Genomic DNA, 21,666 nt, shown 5'->3' with positions numbered 1-21,666 from the left:
CCAGTTGGATCGGTTTTAAAGGTCAGTACAGAGAATTTTTCACACAATCTAGATTGCTGGTGGTGGGTAATTTTGTTCTACTTTTGTCTTGAACTTTTTATATTTCTTTGGTTACTCACATTTTGAACCACATACTGCATCTTAAATGTCTTGTTTTGTTTTATTTTTTTTAACACAGCATGTGAAAGAGAGGCGGTGGGGCAGCAAGAGAGGACAGGAGAAGATGAGGCAGAAAGAGAAATAGATGATGAAGACCAGAGAGGACATGGGGGGCAACATGAAATAGGAGAGACTGAGAGGAGGGACATGCAGAACATGGAGATGGAGGCAAACCTACTCTGTCTTCCTGTACCTCTATCTCTCCTCTCTTCACTCTCTCACTCTCTACTCTGTCTTCCTGTACCTCTATCTCTCCTCTCTTCACTCTCTCACTCTCTCTTCCTGTGCCTCTATCTCTCCTCTCTTCACTCTCTCACTCTCTACTCTGTCTTCCTGTACCTCTATCTCTCCTCTCTTCACTCTCTCACTCTCTCTTCCTGTACCTCTATCTCTCCTCTCTTCACTCTCTCACTCTCTACTCTGTCTTCCTGTACCTCTATCTCTCCTCTCTTCACTCTCTACTCTCTACTCTGTCTTCCTGTGCCTCTATCTCTCCTCTCTTCACTCTCTCACTCTCTACTCTGTCTTCCTGTACCTCTATCTCTCCTCTCTCCTCTCTCCTCTCTTCACTCTCTCACTCTCTACTCTGTCTTCCTGTACCTCTATCTCTCCTCTCTTCACTCTCTCACTCTCTCTTCCTGTACCTCTATTCAAACTCATATTTTAATTGATTTGTTTTTTTTTGTGTTTTTTTTTCTTCTCCTTCCTTATTGCTCTCTGTTTTTCACTTTGTCGTTTGTACTTATTTTTATTTGTTTATTATTATCATTATTATTCATTTATTGTATATACATGTTGTTGTTTTTTTTATGTTTGTAATGTGTTTATTACTGCTTTGGCAACATTGTACACTGTATACAGTCATGCCAATAAAGCTCATTTGAATTGAATTGAATTGAATTGATAGAGGCACAGGAAGACAGAGTAGAGAGTAGAGAGTGAAGAGAGGAGAGATAGAGGTACAGGAAGACAGAGTAGAGAGTGAAGAGAGGAGAGATAGAGGCACAGGAAGAGAGAGTGAAGAGAGGAGAGATAGAGGCACAGGAAGACAGAGAGAGAGAGAGTGAAGAGAGAGAGATAGAGGCACAGGAAGACAGAGTAGAGAGTGAGAGAGTGAAGAGAGGAGAGATAGAGGCACAGGAAGACAGAGTAGAGAGTGAGAGAGTGAAGAGAGGAGAGATAGAGGCACAGGAAGACAGAGTAGAGAGTAGAGAGTGAAGAGAGGAGAGATAGAGGCACAGGAAGACAGAGTAGAGAGTGAGAGAGTGAAGAGAGGAGAGATAGAGGCACAGGAAGACAGAGTAGAGAGTGAGAGAGTGAAGAGAGGAGAGATAGAGGCACAGGAAAAGAGAGTGAGAGAGTGAAGAGAGGAGAGGAGAGAGACAGACAGACAGACAGACAGACCAGAGTTTTCGAGTCCGTCCCCTGAGAGAGAGAGAGAGAGAGAGAGAGAGAGACAGACAGACAGACCAGAGTCTTCGAGTCCGTCCCCTTAGAGAGAGAGAGATTCCGATGACAGTTGGCAGCAAAAATATGAGCTCCTGATATCAACAACATTTTTGCCAGAAAATGTAAGTTTTTTATGACTCAACCTGTAATTGGATGATTGGAAACTTAATTGTGAACAAAAGAGGCAGAAGATTTTGAAGGTAAGACCTCTGAAAACTATTTAATTTTTTTTGTCATCACCTAAAAACTGCATAGAAACTCAACATATCAAGCTAACTGCTAGCCAAGCTAACATTCCGTGGCAGTTAATTCAGTTGAGATCAACATGGGCCTACCTAAAGCAGAGGCATTTTTCAAAAATGAAGAGGAGCTGGAGATAATATATACAGCAGAAGTTAAATCTACCAAAGACAAGAAAAAGATGAAAGAGATGTTCCTGAGAGAGAACCCAGAGTTACTGCTGTCTGACTACAGTGGACCAGAAGACAACAGAGTCCGGTGTAACCTGCTGTTCTTCACTGAACACCCATCCGCCTGGCACACCATCCTCAGCTCTGCCATGACATGTAGAAGAAAAGGAGGCATCAGCAAAGGCAGACAACTCACTCTGGAAGGAGACAACGACACAAAGCTGATTGTGAACCTCTATCATAACGGAACCGTCATGGTCCAGGGACCAGAAACCAGCCTTAATGAATTCCAGAGGAACTTCAAAAACCTTAAAGTGGAGGTTCAGAAGATGAAGAAAGATCCTGAAGTGAAGAGAAGCACAGAGGAGGGACTCTACAACACAACGGACACAAACACTGACCCAGGCTCAAGAACTCCTCTGACAGACAGACACATCAGCACTCCTGCGTCTCCCAAGATAAAGGCCTTGAGAGACAACATCGTGGAGCTGGAGCAGGACTACTACTTGTTTAAAGAGGAAACTACCAACAACATCCACCAGCTCCTGAATAAGACCAGCCATCACAGCATCCAACAACTACAACAGCTCTGCTCGGCCGTTAAACATCTGGAGGAGGCCAATCAGGAGCTGCGACAGGAGCTGAGGAGGGTGAGAGAGGAGCTGGGTAGAAGAGAACAACACGGCCACACACTGGAGAGACTGCTGGAAGAGACCAGAAACCAGCTGCACACAAAACAACATCAGCAGTGTGTCAGCACCCAAACACACAGCACCTCCACTCCGGAACGCATCCCAACATCAGGAGTGTCAGCACACACAAAGAAGAGCTCCTTCACTCCGGAACCCATCCCAACCACAGCTCAACATCAGCAGTGTGTCAGTACACCACCACTGAGGTCCTTCACTCCTGCAACCCCACAATCTCATCAAGCCCCTCAGAGGAAGGTCAGCAGCAGCATCACACCATACCGTCCACCCACTGCAACACCATCCACGAGCACCGGCAGAGATCAGGCGAGTAAAGACAGCATCGTCATCCTCTGTGACTCCAACGGCCACCATCTTGATCACAGACGTCTGTTCCCGGGTAGATCTGTGAAGAAGTTCTGGTGTCCCACCTCACACTCTGCTTTGAGACTGCTGCAGGAGGGAGTGTTGGGTGCACCGTCACACATCATTCTTCACACCGGAACAAACGACCTCAGTGCAAGGGTGGACGTCACTAAAGCCCTGTCCAACGTGGTGAAAACAGCCAGCAGGATCTACCCGGAGCCAAGGTCACCATCTCAACCCTTCTACCTCGCAGAGACGTCCCTCAAAGGATCATCAACACAATCAACGCGGAGATAGCTAACATCTGGGCTTCAATGCCGAACGTTCAAATAGCCAACCATCAGCGCATCACCCATGAACATCTATATGACCGTATCCACATCCATCGAGAGGGCATGAGACTGTTCACAAAAACCATCAAGGAGTCAGCCCTGAAACACCCTCAGAAAACACACCCTGAGCGCGAGTCTGTCAGACAGACGGACAGCTACGCCGCTGTAGTGGCAGGAACAGGTAGATCTGACACCACTGACCTGATCCAGATCAAACACATGCTGAAAATTATATGTGACAATATGTTAGCTTAAATACTCATAGTGTGTCTGTCAAGAATGATCATTATTTCTTAATTACTTTTTTATTTTTATTTTTTTATTTTATTTTATAATTTCTTTTTTTATTTTTTATTCAATGTGTAAAACTGACTGACTCACGATACATCTATATATCCTCTATATTACCATTCTAATTGATTAATCTATATTTTAAAACATGATTGGGTCATGAATTTCATACATTTTTCTGGTAAATCCAATATTCGTCAATGTCATCGTTTAAAATAACATGCTATAACATTCAGGGGATGTTCTCTTCTGCTTTTGGGGAGAAAACTACTAACCCTGATTTTGTAAATATTGTATATAGTTCAGACATAATTATATTACTTGAGACATGGTGTCGTTTAGACTCCAAAATCTGCACTCCTCCAAACTACAGAGAGCTACGAATCCCTTCAATCAAACAGCCTAACATTAAAAACGGAAGAGATTCAGGAGGAATCATAGTTTGGTTTAAAGATCATTTGTGGCACTATATTCAGCCTATGAAAAAGGGAAAACACATATTTGGTTAAAACTTCAAAAAGAGCTTCTGTGTTTAGATGAGGACTTGTACCTGTGTGCCACATACATCCCCCATACGAGTCTCCTTATTATAATGAAGACATCTTCCCAACCCTACAGTCAGAGATCGTTTACTTTCCAGCTCTAGGATCGGTTCTGTTAATGGGGATCTGAACGCTAGAACGGGAAGGAAGCAGATTACATTACCACAGATGGAGACAAATATATTAACAACTCACATATATATCAACGGAAACACTTTACGAAGGCACGACAGAATTATGACAACACGATAAACAGGCACGGAAAACAAGTCCTGCAGCTCTGCAAAAGCCTGGGCCTGTATATCGCTAACGGCAGAACAAAGGGAGATTCTCTGGGTCGGTTCACCTACTGCTCACATCTCGGCAGCAGCGCAGTAGATTACGCCATCACTGATGTAGACCACAGTAAAGTCAACTATTTCACAGTAATGCCACAGCTGCCATTATCAGACCACAGCCACACAGTCCTCAGTCTGAACAGATCCGTGAATCTCCGGCCTTCAGTTCCCAAGGTTAAACTGCACCCCTCCCTCCACGTTTATATGGGGTAAAGACAGTCCTGCCCAGTATGAAGCCCAGCTCCACAGCACTCAGGTCCAGAACATGATAGATTCATTTCTGTCTACTTCATTTAGTGAAGAGAAGAAAACTATCAATTTAGCAACTCATCAATTAAACGAAATATTTTCTACAGTGGTCAGAAAAGCCCTGAGAAAAAGAAAAAATTATAGATGTAAGAAAGAAATTGCTAAAGTTGGTTGGTTTGATAAAGAGTGCCAAAAATTAAGAAAAGAATTAAGATCATTATCAAATATAAAACACAGAGACCCTGCAAACCAACAAACACGAGACAAATATCAGCAAACCCTCAAAACATACAAGTCACTTCTAATACAGAAAAAAGCTGATCACATGAAAGCAAAGCTTAATAAGATTGAGGAGGCAGTAGATCAGAATTCTTTTTGGGAATTATGGAGTAAATTAGATAAATCAAAAGAACCTAAACACATTCCCATCTATGACCCAAACATCTGGACCGAACATTTTGGAAAACTCTATTCACAAAACGAACTAACCCTCACCCAAAAACATCTGACCTCCCAACTATATACCCTGGAGCGCACTGTAAAAGACCAGCTAAACCATCTAGACCAGCCCATATTACTAAATGAACTGACAGACAAGATGAAATCCCTAAAAACTCAAAAATCCTGTGGCGTGGATTTAATATCAAATGAGATGCTGAAACACAGCAGCCCCAAACTGAAAGATGCAATTCTCAAATTATTCAATCTTTTATTAAAAGCAGGACACTTTCCTGAGATATGGAAAGAAAATTTGATTACACCAATCTTTAAACAGGGTGAGAAGTACGACCCAAATAACTATAGGGGCATCACAGTGAGCAGCAACCTGGGCAAACTCTTCTGCTCCATCATCAATGACAGATTAGTTCAGTTCATTCAAGAACACAAGATCCTTAACAATTGTCAAATTGGATTTATGCCTAAACAGAGAACATCAAATCACATTTACACACTCCACACACTCATACAAAAACACGTCCAACAAACAAAACAAGGGAAAATATTTGGCTGCTTCATTGATTTTAAAAAGCCTTTGATTCGGTATGGCATAATGGACTTTTCCTAAAACTAATCCAAAGTGGAATAGGAGGAAGGACATATGACATCATAAAGGACATATACAATGGGAACCAATGCGGGGTTAAGATTAATGACAAACGTACTGATTATTTCAGCCAAACTAAAGGAGTCCGTCAAGGCTGCAGCCTCAGCCCGACTCTATTTAATATCTATATTAATGAACTGGCATCAACACTGGAGAAGTCCTCTTGTCCCGGTCTGACCCTCGAGGACAGAGAGATCAGAAGCCTCCTGTACGCTGACGATCTTCTGATGTTGTCTCCTCATGAAGAGGGTCTGCACCACAGCCTCTCGCTTCTGGACCAGTACAGCAGCGACTGGGCCTTACCCATCAACATGGACAAGTCTAAAATCATGATCTTTCAGAAAAAACCTCGCCTTACTGACAAGAAATACAAATTTACACTTGGGGGAACAATTCTTAATCATGTCACCTGTTATAATTATTTGGGTCTGACAATCTCAGCTTCTGGAACATTTGACACTGCAATAAAAGATCTGACTGATAAAGCACGTAGGGCTTATTACAGTATAAGAAAACCCCTGTTCAAATTTAACCCACCCATTAAACTGTGGCTGAAAATCTTTGACAGCATCATAAAACCCATCCTTCTTTACGGCTGTGAAATCTGGGGCCCCAAATTTAAACTAAATTACGAATCCTGGGACAAAACCCCCGCTGAAATTTTCCACCTTGAGTTCTGCAAGAACATCCTGGGAACTCACAGAAACGCTCCAAGCCTGGGTTGCCGGGCAGAATTAGGCAGATTCCCTCTGCTCTCTGAAATCCAGAAGAGAGCCGTGAAGTTCTGGTTCCATCTATCAGGCAGCGCAGACAGAGAGTTACCATCACTGCGCTCTCAGATACAGGGCAGGACACACAGAGAGCGACCCCATGCTACATTTAGTGGAAAAACACCAACTCAATTCATCAATTCAATTCAGACACTCAAAAGTAAAAGAAATAGGGAAAATAACCAAAGAAGAATACATACACGATTGGCAGATAAAGGTCACACAACTAAATAAATTACAATATTTCAACAAAATAAAGTCCGATTATAAATTGGCACCATACCTGACTGAAATCAGTAATTATGGTCAGAGAAAGCTCCTGACAAAGTATGGCATTAGTGAGCACAGTCTGTGTGTGGAGACGGGCCGACACAGGCAGAGCTGGAGAGAGAGAGCTCAGACTGTGTCCACACTGCACTGATGGGGCCGTAGAGGACGAGCTGCACTTCCTCACTGAGTGCAGCAAGTATAAAAACATCAGAGACGCCTACTTCACACAAATAGCACAGATTGTACCTCAATTTCAACAAGCTGAGCCTCATAAACAAACTGTGTTATATTTTGGGAGAGAAAGAAGAGTGTGTTCAGCTGGCAGCGCAGTATGTGTCTTCCTGCCATCATATGAGGGACAAGGGCTGAACCCTCCGTTCCATTAAACTGCTCTTTGTACTTATTTTTGTTATTGTATATATATATTTTTTTATTTTTTTTATTTTATTTTTTTATTTTTTATTTATTGTGATATATTTATGCATAATATGGAAATGTTTTTTTGTTTTTTTGTTTTTTTTTTATTGTTCACTTTTATTTATCTACATATATGTTTGTATATTACTATTGCTTTGGCAATATTGTGCTATTTTACACAGTCATGCCAATAAAGCTCAATTGAATTGAATTGAATTGAATTGAATAGAGGCACAGGAAGACAGAGTAGAGAGTGAAGAGAGGAGAGATAGAGGCACAGGAAGACAGAGTAGAGAGTGAGAGAGTGAAGAGAGGAGAGATAGAGGCACAGGAAGAGAGAGTGAGAGAGTGAAGAGAGGAGAGATAGAGGTACAGGAAGACAGAGTAGAGAGTGAGAGAGTGAAGAGAGGAGAGATAGAGGTACAGGAAGACAGAGTAGAGAGTGAAGAGAGGAGAGATAGAGGTACAGGAAGACAGAGTAGAGAGTGAGAGAGTGAAGAGAGGAGAGATAGAGGCACAGGAAGAGAGAGTGAGAGAGTGAAGAGAGGAGAGATAGAGGTACAGGAAGACAGAGTAGAGAGTGAGAGAGTGAAGAGAGGAGAGATAGAGGTACAGGAAGACAGAGTAGAGAGTGAAGAGAGGAGAGATAGAGGTACAGGAAGACAGAGTAGAGAGTGAGAGAGTGAAGAGAGGAGAGATAGAGGCACAGGAAGAGAGAGTGAGAGAGTGAAGAGAGGAGAGATAGAGGTACAGGAAGACAGAGTAGAGAGTAGAGAGTGAAGAGAGGAGAGATAGAGGTACAGGAAGACAGAGTAGAGAGTAGAGAGTGAAGAGAGGAGAGATAGAGGTACAGGAAGACAGAGTAGAGAGTAGAGAGTGAAGAGAGGAGAGATAGAGGTACAGGAAGACAGAGTAGAGAGTGAGAGAGTGAAGAGAGGAGAGATAGAGGTACAGGAAGACAGAGTAGAGAGTGAGAGAGTGAAGAGAGGAGAGATAGAGGTACAGGAAGACAGAGTAGAGAGTGAAGAGAGGAGAGATAGAGGTACAGGAAGACAGAGTAGAGAGTGAGAGAGTGAAGAGAGGAGAGATAGAGGTACAGGAAGACAGAGTAGAGAGTGAAGAGAGGAGAGATAGAGGTACAGGAAGACAGAGTAGAGAGTGAGAGAGTGAAGAGAGGAGAGATAGAGGTACAGGAAGACAGAGTAGAGAGTGAGAGAGTGAAGAGAGGAGAGATAGAGGCACAGGAGGAGAGATGGAGGGACAGGAAGACTTCGAAGAGCTGGGACTGATGGAGACAGACAAGCAGAGAGAACAGGCAGAGGAAATGGGGAAAAAAGAGATTGAGGCAAAGAAGAAAGTAGTAGCAGCAAACAGGTAAGTGTCAATACAGAATAGAAGAGGCAGAGCATTAAGGGCAATCTTGACTATGTAGAATATGAGATACAGAATGGTAAAGAATGTGTCCTTGTATAAAAGGAAGTAGTACACCACACTAGACTCAGAAGTCAGATGGTATTTCACAAGTTGCTCTTTTCTACTTTTTCTTATAACGTGGAGTTATTTGTATGGCAGCAGTTTGGCATCCGGTGTGCCATAATGCAATGTGGCAATGCCCAATGGTGAAGTCATCAGAGAAGTGTCAACAGATTGTCCTGCATTGCGGTGTACTCGCAAGTATTCACCTGGTTTGCAAGGCAGACACCACACACCTCTATTGCATTTTACACATGTTTTTTGTTTCTCTATACAGGAAGTCAGCTGTCAAAAGTTCCGCTAAAAGTAAAAGAAGCCAAAACAATGATGATGGTAAGAAAAATGCTATGAAGTATTATTCATTAAATAATAAGTCCTAAACTCTTAACTAGTCCTAATCTAATAGCTTTTTGGCCCACAATATAATATCTTCTTATTGCTAGTTTAGTACATTACAGGCCTGATAACAAATATAAAACTATTAACCTAATATTGGTTGAAAATGTCTTTTACTTGCCTAATTGACTCATTTTACTGAGGAATAATCCAGGGAAATTATGATGTGCATTTACTTCTGGTCTTATATTTCAAAGAGAAATGCATACAATACCCTTTCTGTGGGTTTATACGGTTAAATTGCAATAGTTGGTTCTTACATAATTTATTCATTTTTCGTTACAGCTTGCCAGTATCACAGCACATTGGACATTTTCCCAGTGCAATATGTGTCCAAGACACGTGAAAAAAAGGTGAGCAGCTTTTCGGTGAACATTCTGTACGACTGTAGGTGCGTAAATTGATACTATACTACACCAGGAGAATAGTGCTGAAATTGTTGCCTTTTGTCAGAAAAGTCTAAATAAAAAGTAGTTAACATGTTAAATCATTTGCTGTTAGAGCGTTCTAAATATTAAACCAAAAATTTTATGTTTTGGTAATTATATGGCGATTGATTTTTAGAGGCTGGGAGGAAAAATTAAATGAAATATTTAATTATGAAATAAAGTATGACTTTGGTTTGTCTTTTACCCTCTTCCCAAGGGCTGTAAAGAAGTCCTGGTCCATTGGCTCCCGTGTCCGTCATGGTAACATCAGCTTTCTTGTTTAACTGATTTATGAGTTGTCCTTAAAGGGAGAGTTAACCTAATAAAGAAGCCTGTCTGAATTGGGAGTTATTTGTGTAATAAGTTTATGTAATAAGCACCTGGACCAGTCTTGCATTTCTTTTTGGGAAGTCAGGCGGGCTGCTTAATTCGGATGAACTAACACCTCTCCACATGTGGCATCTGTTTTTGCCTACAGAGAGATAAAGCTACACAACTACAACGTACGTGTACAGTTTAAAATGTCATTACAAAGTGACAATAATATAATTTGGATATAAATATACATTCTATTCTGCTTTCTCCACCCATTCTGTCAAAGAAATATGTAGAAGCCTAACAGGGTTTATAAACCATGTCAGAGGCTATCCTTATATTTAACCTATTTCAGAAATTAAATACATAATTTCTGTACGTTTTATTTTGCCATTTCTTTCAGCCAAAAGGCCTGGCCCCCATCTTGGGAACCTGCAGGAGAACATCAGAATGACTGTGTCATAAATGTCACATTGATGGTGCAAAGAAACAAATGTTGTGTATATTAAATTGAGTACATATATGTTGTAAATTAAATGGTATTTGTTTATAAATCTGTTTCATTATTTGTTCATTAGGGCTGGGTGTTGGGAAGGCATCACATCCAATATTTCCATCATCCAAAAGGCCAATCGTTGTATTGTGCAGTTTGCCTTTTCACAACCTTCCACCCAGAAAAGCTAGTTTGCATTGTCTGGCACGTCCTATGAGCATTTCACAATAAAGGTTCTGTTGCGGGTTTTGTTGTTGTTTCTCCCTCTCTGAAAACATGGAATTGACATTGTTACTGGAGTACTTGAGGGTGTATAAATATCTTTCATTTTGTCCTATGACAAAGTTTCATTTTCACCTCATTCTGGCCCCATATATTCAAGCTAATTAATAAAGCACAAGCACCCCTGCATGTACAATAGTAACCCCAAAAACTTTTAAATACCAAAATAATAGAACATTACACAAAAATAGATATCCCCCTATTTACTGTATTTTAACATAGAGGCAAAGCATGCATACATTCCGTGAATGGGTATATATGTGTGTATAATGCATTCACTTTATGGGAACAGGTATGTGCAATATATGTGCACAATAAAGGATAAAACTGCAAATTACATGTAATGCTATTTTTGTCTTAATTTATAAATATTTTATATGGATCAATATATAGCCATACATGGTCAATGCATATATTTACAAATATAAGCACTAGTTTCGCATATGTATATGAAAGGTATTATGTAATATATTTTTATATTTTGCAGTATATTCCCATATATTTTTGTTCCGTAAGGGTAACCTTTTTAATCCTTGTAGTACTCAAGATATATAGCCAGCTTTGGTGTTAAGAATAACCTTACAGTTGCATTTTGTTTTCATAATCTTCGTTAAGTGTATGCATATTATCTTTAGTTCGTTGCTATGTTGGTTGCTATTGATGTTGCTATCGCTGAAACCACGTAGCTTGCATTACGTACTTCTGCCCGGAAGTACTTTCTTCATAGACACCCGCTTTTTTAATTATCTTCAATATTTCTCTACAGAAAAACAAATTGATAACTCAACAATACGTTATGTTCATGTTAAGGCTATCACTTTTAATAATTTCTCATTGGAAAATGCGAAAAAAAATCTCAGTTTTTGGTAGCATAAGGTTACGGAAGTGTGTTGTGGGCGGAGTTTGCGCGTTATACTCCTGTTTTGGCTAAAATATCTGAAATAAACCAACATATCTACTTTTTGTTAACATAGATCATCTAGATGCAGTGTTATTACTAGTTCGGCTGTACTAGATATTTAATATATTCAGTAGATATATCTTTTTACAACCCTAGTTTACAACCCTACTTTGCAAACCAGAAGAACTACAACTGTAGTGCTGATTTGTATCAAGCTGCATGGTGTGGATATAAGGGAATTGTAGTTTTTAAAACATTTGTGTTTTTCTTACAATTGGAGGTTGTAAATAGTGAGTTGGGAGTATAGTGGGGGGTTTAGTGGGATGGTAAACACATCTATGTAATCAGATTTTAAATATCTAATTGTTAAATGGGGTCAAATTAATTAATCCATATTTTATCCATATTTGGTTAACTGCCCCAAAACTGCCCCAGTTGTTGACTATACTCAGGTCAAGAGCTCTCTATAATAGTTAGTCCCATATCTGTAGCCCCTTTTGTTGCTGAATTATAAGCCTTCTTAACATGCACAGAGGTGAAGGTTCAAAGGTCAGTGTTTCAAAGCAGGAGCCATGTAGACTCTTCATACTAACATATGTTACTCTCCAGGTCACGGCCTTTCCAATGATGTATTTGGTTCAGCTATACAACAAAGTTTTAATTTTCTCATTTCTCGGACACAAGCCATCTCAAGTCTAGTTTCAGCATGCAGGCTCAATATAAAATAAAGCTTTTTGTTTGTTTCTGACTGTAAACAGATTTACACGCACACACATGCACACACACATACACGCACACACACACAGTATCTATGTTTGTGAGGACATTCATTGACACAATGCAATCTCTAGGTCCTTACCCTAACCCTACCCATCACAACTAAGTGTCTGACCTGAACCCTGACCCTAAACCTGCCCAAATCCTCATTATAACCTGATCCCTAAAACCAGCTCTTGACCCTCAAACTGACCTTTACAGGCTCTCGGAAAGTGAGGACCGGTCAAAATGTCCTCACTTTACTCTCTTAGCCCTCACTCCGATGGTCTAAAACTCAAACTGGTCCTCACAAAGATAGTTGTACAAGTACACACACACACACACAGCTTATATGCATATCTATTTATGCTAATGCTGCTATGATGGTAAAAAAATAAACACTAAAAGACCATGGTCTATGATGGGTAGTCATCTCCTCTTGTACTTGTAACATTATTATTGCTATTTAAAAACAAGAGTGCATTACACATACTGTTGGCCCTGTTGTATCCTCTGTATTTATTTCTGTTTAAAGATTTTTTGATCGCTACAAAAAAGGGCAAATAGTTTTCTATTTACATTTTCCTCCTTCCAGCACCTGTCACTGTGAGAAACTACAAACCCCATTTCCAGAAAAGTTAGGATATTTGTGCATCAGTGCCCATGGCATGGGTGAGAAGGTACCATTGACACAGGGGCATATATTGGGATTTTATATTCCCCTTCTGGCATGCTTTAGCTCCTCCAAACCACCTGAATGCTCCTACATGGTCTGGATTATATAATGTAGTAGCCTCAATATCCCTGTTTATAAAGTTTCCTACATGTATCTCTGAAGATGACACTGTTATGAACAGTCTCCACATCTGATATGTGGCTCCTACCATGGGATGAGTTGATAATCAGATGGATATGGTCATAACATTTACTTTGCATGGCCTCAGATCACTGAGCTTCTTAAAATGATATACCAAGTTGGGTTGTTGCTAAAAGGTAAATCATAACTGATTATTCATATTGCCATGTTGTTTGTATTCAAAGCAATCTGACCCAACCCTGGTTAACTATAGTTGATATACATTTAGACTATAACTACAATGGTTTTACATAGTCAGTATTGAAGTATATTACACTGCCAGTAACTATCAGTGTACAATATGTTAGTTTCATACATCTATCTTAACATGTGACCTGGTGTGACTGTGACCTCTAAAGTTCTAAAATGTTGGTAGTTCAGGTTGAATCTGAAAGCTCCCAGTTCTCTCTTTTGTAATGCTTGATGTGTGATGAGCCAAAGTCAACTCAATAGTCTGATGACAAATCAAATTTGTATTTCTGTTTCCATACACATATATACAGGTATCAGCAAATATTTTACAGACATTATCAGTTGCAAACATAACCATGATTATTACAATTCCAGTAACACAAAAAAAGAAGAGTATAATCTGAGAGCATATGTAGCAAAATACGGATAACTGCAGGAACAAACAACTGAGGAGTCACTTTGTCACTTTCAATCTAACTCACTTACAAAAACAAGATCTTTTAGCAAGACTTTAAAAACCTTTTCAAGTCATCAAAGTACAAGTCAAAGCAAAATGGATTACAACTGTGACTTGAGTCCCAAGTCAAGTGACTTGAGTCCCCACCTCAGCATCATTATCATTATCATCCTCATCATCATCCTCATCCTCAGAGCTGAGGTCACATTGCCAGTCCATTTCCCCTTCATCTTCTTCCACCAGCCTAGGAGTTGGTTCGAGAATGCCTCTGTATGTGCATGCTACAGTCTGCTGCTTGAGTCTGAGTTTATGCAGTCTTCTCTTCAGTAGACTGATGAGGCCCTTGCACGCCTCCTCTGTGAATCCATTGGGATAGCCTATAAGTCCACACATGAAGAGTAATGGAATTACCGTCACACTAAACATTTTATCAGAGAGAGCAGATTTATGTTAGAACAAATGTTAAATACAAAGTCAAATTGGAAAATAATAATTGGATAAAATAATATTTGAAGGCCATGTATCCTTAGTTCTTGAGCCAATACTAGCATGATTGCTTTTCACTTGAAAATAGTTTGACCTATGAATTTTAAAGTGCATAAAGCCATATAGTTTGATTTACACTTACTTCCTGTTTTTATGCAATCTGAAATGGTGGCTACCAGTGTCTGGACCTTTGCAACGGAGTCCTTAAGGTACTGACAGTGCTGCATCATCTCCTTCACAAGGATCTGCTTTTCTTCAGTCAGTCGTGAGACCAGCATTAGTTGGTCAAAAAGCTTCTTCTTGGCGAGAATGTCTATACCGTCTGAAAGAATGAAAACATCATACATTAATAAACTAATTTGATGATGATACATTTTAAATAAACAAAGTTAAATATTAATACAACACCTGTGTTCTGTTCCTGCCAAGGCCAGATCATGCTCTCTGCAGCTTTGTTGGAGAGTTTCTGCACAACCGAGTGTGTGTCCACAGGATCACCATTGGGTTGTTGGTTGTATCTCTGGATCTCACCTAGCAAGAGCTTCTTTTCTTGGGCAATCTTCTGAGTAATCTTCTGACGCCTTTTGTTGCGATCTGTAATAAGAGCAAAAACAATGGTATTACAAAAGAGCTGCCATGGCATTTAATGAACAGAAACAATATAACTTCCATCTGCATCACTTACATTTACTAATACATACCATTCTGTCTATAAAGGTAGTGCTTCTTCTGACAAATGCTCACAAAGAGTGCTTCGATGGAGATCTGCAAACCACGAGCATCAACAGAACTGGCTGCTACATTTCCTAAATTCAAGTTAAGAAGAAAGAGAAATGTTTCAAACACACTTAAGTTTTCTTAATTGCACATAGTACAGCAGCAACAGACACACTTTAAGACAATGCAGAAGTATAAATTGGGCTTTACTGGCACATTGTGCTTGGTCAGTCATTTCCTACCTCAAATAATATTGTTCCATTTTGGTCTGATTTGCATGAACATGCACCAATCATTCTGTTCTCATTGCTAAAATGTTTACTTTCTTTAAGTCAAAATACTAATTGAAGACTTATGACTTGCAAATAGTGCCCATCCCCACATCATAATTTAACATTAAGCTACAGCTACATGCATTACAACCAAATTACTCCAACAGTGTTTATGTATAAAACAATATTGCCCTTACCGCTACTGGCCCACTGCTTGACATCAACAACCCACTGCTTTAGCATGTCATCACTGCAATGCAACTGGTCCTGCATCTTCTTCAGGCTCTCTGTTGCATCTAAGGTGTTTTCTACTGTCTGCAAAACAGCAACACACTGTCATTTCATAAAATACCAAAAAGTATGTTCCTGCCTGATTTAATATAATGACATATTCGACTACATATACATAGCTGAAGTGATGCATTTTGGGTGGACTTTAAGTTGAAATTTAACGGTTTAAAATAGTCCATCCTTTATCAATACATGAACATACCTTTTTGAATCTGGAAGACAAGGCAATGTGGAGGCCATTCTCTTTACGTTGATTCCACCCAATAGCATGGACAGTAAGCATATCAGTTCTTACTGTAAAGAACAATAGAAAAATCACAATAAATTGTAAAATGTTAATGTGTACAATTGCAGGGGAGCAGGGGTCAAAGAAGCTTACAAACCTGACTTGGACATATACTTTGTGGTCAGGGCACATCTGGAGAGAAAACTATTGACTTGCTCCACTTCTTCACCAAGAGTGGTTCCGGCACCTTCCTGGTTCCTTGCATTCCACAGAATCTACAGGAATCAGTGGACAGGAAACAGGGTGATCAATATTGATGCATATCCCAAGGTCACCAGCTGTAGAGGACAGCACATAGGGGCTCATGTACAACTCAAAACACACTCCTGGCTTGTTGTTGTTTGGGTCACAACATCATTCATTGTGATACTTTACGTTAATTGTTGGCTACATCACTCTGAAATGTAAAAGTAGTTAAAAGCATCACCTCGCATTTTGTATTGTGGGCTTTGGCATGCATAACGGACAAGCAATGTCTCATTTTCTGAAGAGGTTGAAGATGAGTCAGGGCCTCTGACACCTTCTTCAGGTATGGCACATAATGGCAGGTCACATCCATGGCCAAAAATGCAGCACTCTGGAACTCTTTTTGGAGAAACATTGGATATGCAAAGATTTCTCCTCTATACATATTCAGACCTTTTGGAAAAAAAGAAATAAGTAGAGAGCACATTGCACACTGAAGAATAGGCTTCAGATGTTTCATCTACAAATATTTTTCATTGCAATTTATCAAGACCAATACCAACCTTTGAGGAGGAATCCATGCCTGCACACAGCAATTTCTACACCTTCTTCATCCAACTTGTTGGCCTGCTTTGATGTCTCTCTTGCTGCTGTCCAGTGGGATTCCCCACACATTGCTCTTCCTGCCGTCTACCAAAGTAAAAAGTTAAATAGCAGGGCTGCACGCTCAAACACACCAACAATTACAGTCTGATTAGATTTAGTCTTTGACTGCCTGACCCATCTTCCATCTGCAACTTCCTGGAGTATAACAAACCAATTGAAATTATTTGCCATTTAGCATGCAGGAGGATAATTGCAATAGTCTAACTTTGTCAGAAATTGTGTCAGACATACTGTATGTGCGGCAACCAATACTATAGATATACTGTGCCCTCTGGATTAGAATCTAGTTGTATTTTTTTCATCCAGCTCTGCAACTTCACTCTTTGTGAAAGTCTGATTGCGTCGCTAACCTCAGCAACCTGCCATTGCCATCTCAACACCTGATCAAATATTCCCTCACCCAAACACATAATAAGGCTACAGTGTTTCCAACTGTACTTCCAATTAGTTATAAAATAAGCCAGAGATACCCGCTGCTCAGCCTGATTGAAAACTTACACTCTTGACAGCCCCCCGGACTTCCTCAACAATACTGGACACCTCAGAGTCTTGGGATAAAAACACTCCATCAAAGAACCCTGGCTCTTCACTCCTACAACAAAATGTATTCTGGATAACCACTGTAGTAAGTTTTACATAATAATAATAATAAATTATAATAATTGTATTTATATGACATTTAAAAAAAAAAAAACAAGGTTACAAAGTCTAACATGGATATTATATTCAACAGCTACATAATCAACAGCTTAATTTTAAATAACAAAATGATAAATATATCATTATGATAATGTTAATAGCAAGTACATACATTAACTACATTGGCTGTTTTTAATGTGTACACAACTCACTGGTTTGCTTTCTGGAACCTGTAGAGTTTTCTGTTGCCATCCACTGAAACAGCAACCATTTCAGGACTACAGGCTGGACAGACAAATGGCTCCTTTTCCAGAAGTTGGTCCTCTTCAGAGTTGCAGTACACATATTGCAGAAAGCTCCTCTGAAAAGCATCTGCATTCACTTTGCCAGTCTGAAAAACAATTTATAGAACAGCTTTAAATGACAATGAACTACAAGGTCACCCCATTTATGTTTTGTCAATGTACCCTTTCAAACCCAAAGAAAGGATGCTATTGGCAATGCTGTCTAATATGGTCTTCAGTTCAGTTAATTTCAATAACCTGAAATATTACAGCCACTTGTGGGCCTTGACTTCATATGTGGGTATATTTGAATTTGTGCCCTGTTTGGACTCAAACACCATTTTTGCCCTACTGTCCAGCCTTACAGCTACTTATAATAATAACAACGAATGCATTTGTCTTTCAGCTTCAAATGTTTACTCACTCTTGAAAACCGCTTTGTTCTCTGGTCCAACATTGCTGTGAAGGCTTTCACTGACATTCCTGGAGCTGTTGTCTTCATAGCTTCAAAGGAATGGAACAGATCTTGGTGGAAAAGTGTCTGCGCTTGCATGGTAACGGGCCAGTAACCACTCCTTACAAAGTCACTGACTTCTGGAGCCCATTGCTTATTGCAATGTTTGCATGTTAGCACTGGAACGTGAAGATTATAACGGCCTGAGTGCACATGAAAGACAAATAACTAACAAGGAACTAAAGTAATATGTTAGAAAAACAATATATTTTTTTACCCAATCCTACCATTTATGCAAACCAGTATGATGGATCTACCAACAGAGATTGCAACATCACCAGTGTCACAGGAGCATATATTTTGAGGAAAGGCTGTTGGCAGCAAACAATCTGCAAGAGCAAAGGACAATCAGAATGACATTAAAGAATGTTTGGATTGTTAGCAAGTACTTGGAAAACATAATGAATAATTTAATAATGTTGTGTGTTGATAAAAAAAAAAGTGAAAATCAACTGAAAAAGAGACACCAACCTTGTTCACAGATGATGTACTTATCATCATGGAGTTTCACAAACTCTGTTGGGGGAATGTATTTATAAAAGCCATACATGGTGGTCTGCCTACTGTGCAGAGTGTGGCATTTATGTACCAATTGATCACACTCTGCACAAAACCACTCTGAGGGCAAACATTCCCTGCAACGGATGATGGCTTCTGCCACGTGACAGTGGTTGCACTTCATCTGGACAATGTTCTCAGCTGACAACAAGTTGTGAAGGTTTTGTGGCCTCGCCTGTTGCCAACATTGTTTGACCCCTTTCTGTCTTTGACACCAACTGGACAAAGATGGCTGCTGAGCAAAATCTTGCCCATCAATGCTCTCTGAATCCCGTAGAAGGTCCTCAAGCCTCTGCATATTAAAATCTTCAGATAGAGAAAGAGAAAAATAAAAACATACTAGAAATCCAACATTGCAATTCCACTACCACTGACTTCTTTTGAGGCATTTCCATTGCTTTTAATACAGGGACAGTCCAGTGATAGCAGAGAAGGCAGAGGGTGAAAGGATAGTTGGAAATGGGCAATCAAATCCATGACCCTTAAGATTCTGTGTAGGTGCTGGCTGTCAGTAGTGTTGCCCACTTAATTGTGAAACTAAACAACAACCATGTGATTTTGCTGAGAAACAGTGATGCTATTGTCTAAAGCAGTGGTTCTCAACCTCTTCTGCAGGGACCCCTGACAGGCCATGTTTCTGTTTAAACCCTGAAATGGCACACCTGATTCAATTAAATAAAGGCTTAATGAGTAGTTGACTAATTGATTAATTGACTAATTCCTATTCTTCCTACTCTAATAACTACTCATATTCTAATTAATTGAATCAGGTGTGCCATTTCAGGGTTAAAACAGAAACATGGCCTGTCAGGGGTCCCTGCAGGAGAGGTTGAGAACCACTGGTCTGAAGTGTTCCTATTTCTGTCATGTTGACAGGGCTTGATGCACCAAATTGTGGTAACTTTATTTAACTTTTAATATTTGAAGCATGTTAGGGGACTGTAGAAAAAGCATTTAGAAAAGGAACATTGTTAGATGACTAGTTACTAAACATAGCAAAAGTGCAGGTATAATGAGGCTTCCTTTTACGTAACTCCTTGTTTTCATTTGAAGCATACCATATTATGAAAAGTGTTTTTAAAGTAGTTTTTCTACTTACCAGGATCTTGGTAGCTAGTACATGAAGTTGTGATGGTGGAACTAGCACATGGAGAAGTACCGGTACCAACTATTTGGAAGTAAAAATAACATAAACCACATTAGAATTCTTATTAGAGTACAATTCTTTCAAACTCTTTGCCAGATGTACAAAAATAAAAGCTGAAACCTTTGGCAAACTTACAACATGGAAACTATCAAACCTAAATGTATTTGGCATTATAATGTAATTTACATTATGAATGTGCAAGCATACAGAATATTGAGTAACAACAGCATTATCAAACCAGCACCTACTCTAAATCTCACATCACTCTCCATTTAAAGTATTTGACATAAATTTGATAAGATGTACACTAACCAGCAGATGAACCTCTTTTCCTCCGTTTGCTGGTGGTCACACGCTGCCCATCACGGTCCCTCTTCCACCAAGTCACTTTGGATTGTCCTGTGACTTCAGCCTTCTGAGTTCGTAACTCTGTGTTACGTTTCTTTATGCGCATGTAATGAAAAGTAGATGGGTGAAACATAGGCATTAACTAATTGGAGTTAATTAATTACACATTTGTGTATAACAAGAATGAAACTTGCCTGTATCTCTTCAACAAATGCATCCCGAGCAGAAGAACAGCTTCTAGTTTGTTCTTATTTACTCGTAACATTGTACTTAACAACAAAAAATAAAGGTGTCAGTTAGATCTGAGATCTGCCTGCAACTCAAACTTGCTGACACTTATAATTGAATGGAAAATTTGGACCACATCAGTGATTTGAGGGTAAAGGTTAACATTTTTAATTTTCCAGTAGAGGATAGTGGTGTCTGACTATTTGCAGGAGAATGCAGATTTTCATTACAACCTTTGGTTGTAACTATAATTATATTTCTGTATTCAATTGTTTATTTTAGCTATTAACATATTAGCTATTATTATCAACTACAGATTCATGTTTTTTTTTGTAAGCGCTTACTGTTTTTCAGCTGGAGACAAAGGGTCTAGTCTAAATCTTGTTTAATTTTCCTTTACATTTAATCATTTAGCAGATGCTTTTATCCAATGCCACTTAAACATGAAGAGACCAATAGAAGCAATCAAACCAACAATGTGCAATTTAGGTACAATGCACAATATATATTGATGACATTAGAAATCAAATATCTTGGGGATAGGAGTCTAATCCAACTATACAGTATCATGCATCTGCAAGCAACTAGTAATGTCTGCGCGTGCGTGAATTATTTCATACGCACTGATTATTCCACATTATTGACCCCTGGGGGGTCCCGTAGGCTAGGCTAACAAATGCCACTTTAGCTAAAAACGTTTGCAAACACTAATTCAGTCTGTTGATTTGTAGTGCTATCATCAGCCATGTCTAAAAGATGAAGACCCATGTAAAAACATGATTGAAAACTGTTTTATTAATTTCAAACTGCAACAGATCTGTTTACAGTAGAAGCCCACTGTTCACTAACTAATTTAAACGCATTCGCTGCCATTTTGACACATGACCCCATGTAACGTGATGCAGAAACACTGTAATAATTAAAATAATACAGTTAACACCGTGATCTGATTACAAAAAGGACTGTTGCCCTTCCTTACCTGTTTGAAGATGTACGCGCATCAGGTGAACTGGGCGAACTGAGCCTCGCTTGTGACGTCATTGCCGTTGAAGGTATTTCGACGCATCTGCTCTCCACTGATGTTAATGGGAAGGATTGGCGTATCATA

The 21,666-nt window shown here is 39.5% G+C and overlaps 2 protein-coding genes across 3 annotated transcripts in view; one reads left to right on the top strand and one right to left on the bottom strand.

Moving 5' to 3' along the window:
- LOC127651998 (uncharacterized) overlaps nucleotides 1-21,666 on the top strand; it is an 80,443-nt gene that overhangs the window by 43,964 nt on the left and 14,813 nt on the right. The window lies entirely within an intron of this gene.
- LOC127651503 (uncharacterized) lies at nucleotides 13,774-21,617 on the bottom strand. 2 transcript variants are annotated; one of them, XM_052137359.1, is made up of 17 exons: nucleotides 21,538-21,617; nucleotides 20,295-20,424; nucleotides 19,935-20,003; nucleotides 18,749-19,141; nucleotides 18,505-18,606; nucleotides 18,188-18,420; nucleotides 17,692-17,870; nucleotides 17,339-17,432; nucleotides 16,738-16,864; nucleotides 16,416-16,627; nucleotides 16,086-16,203; nucleotides 15,905-15,996; nucleotides 15,609-15,726; nucleotides 15,124-15,228; nucleotides 14,831-15,016; nucleotides 14,565-14,744; nucleotides 13,774-14,313 (listed from the first exon to the last, which is right to left on the bottom strand). In XM_052137359.1, the coding sequence occupies exons 4-17, from the start codon at nucleotides 19,131-19,133 to the stop codon at nucleotides 14,063-14,065; spliced, it is 2,382 nt and encodes a 793-aa protein (XP_051993319.1). In that variant the 5' UTR covers nucleotides 19,134-19,141; nucleotides 19,935-20,003; nucleotides 20,295-20,424; nucleotides 21,538-21,617; the 3' UTR covers nucleotides 13,774-14,062. The 2 variants fall into 2 exon arrangements, with proteins under 2 accessions (XP_051993319.1, XP_051993318.1); XM_052137358.1 differs by lacking the exon at nucleotides 21,538-21,617 and having other exon boundaries at nucleotides 20,295-20,518.

The sequence above is a fragment of the Xyrauchen texanus genome, chromosome 11, assembly GCF_025860055.1.
Source record: "Xyrauchen texanus isolate HMW12.3.18 chromosome 11, RBS_HiC_50CHRs, whole genome shotgun sequence".
Lineage (NCBI taxonomy): Eukaryota > Metazoa > Chordata > Actinopteri > Cypriniformes > Catostomidae > Xyrauchen > Xyrauchen texanus.
This window is presented reverse-complemented; position numbering and strand designations above follow the sequence as displayed.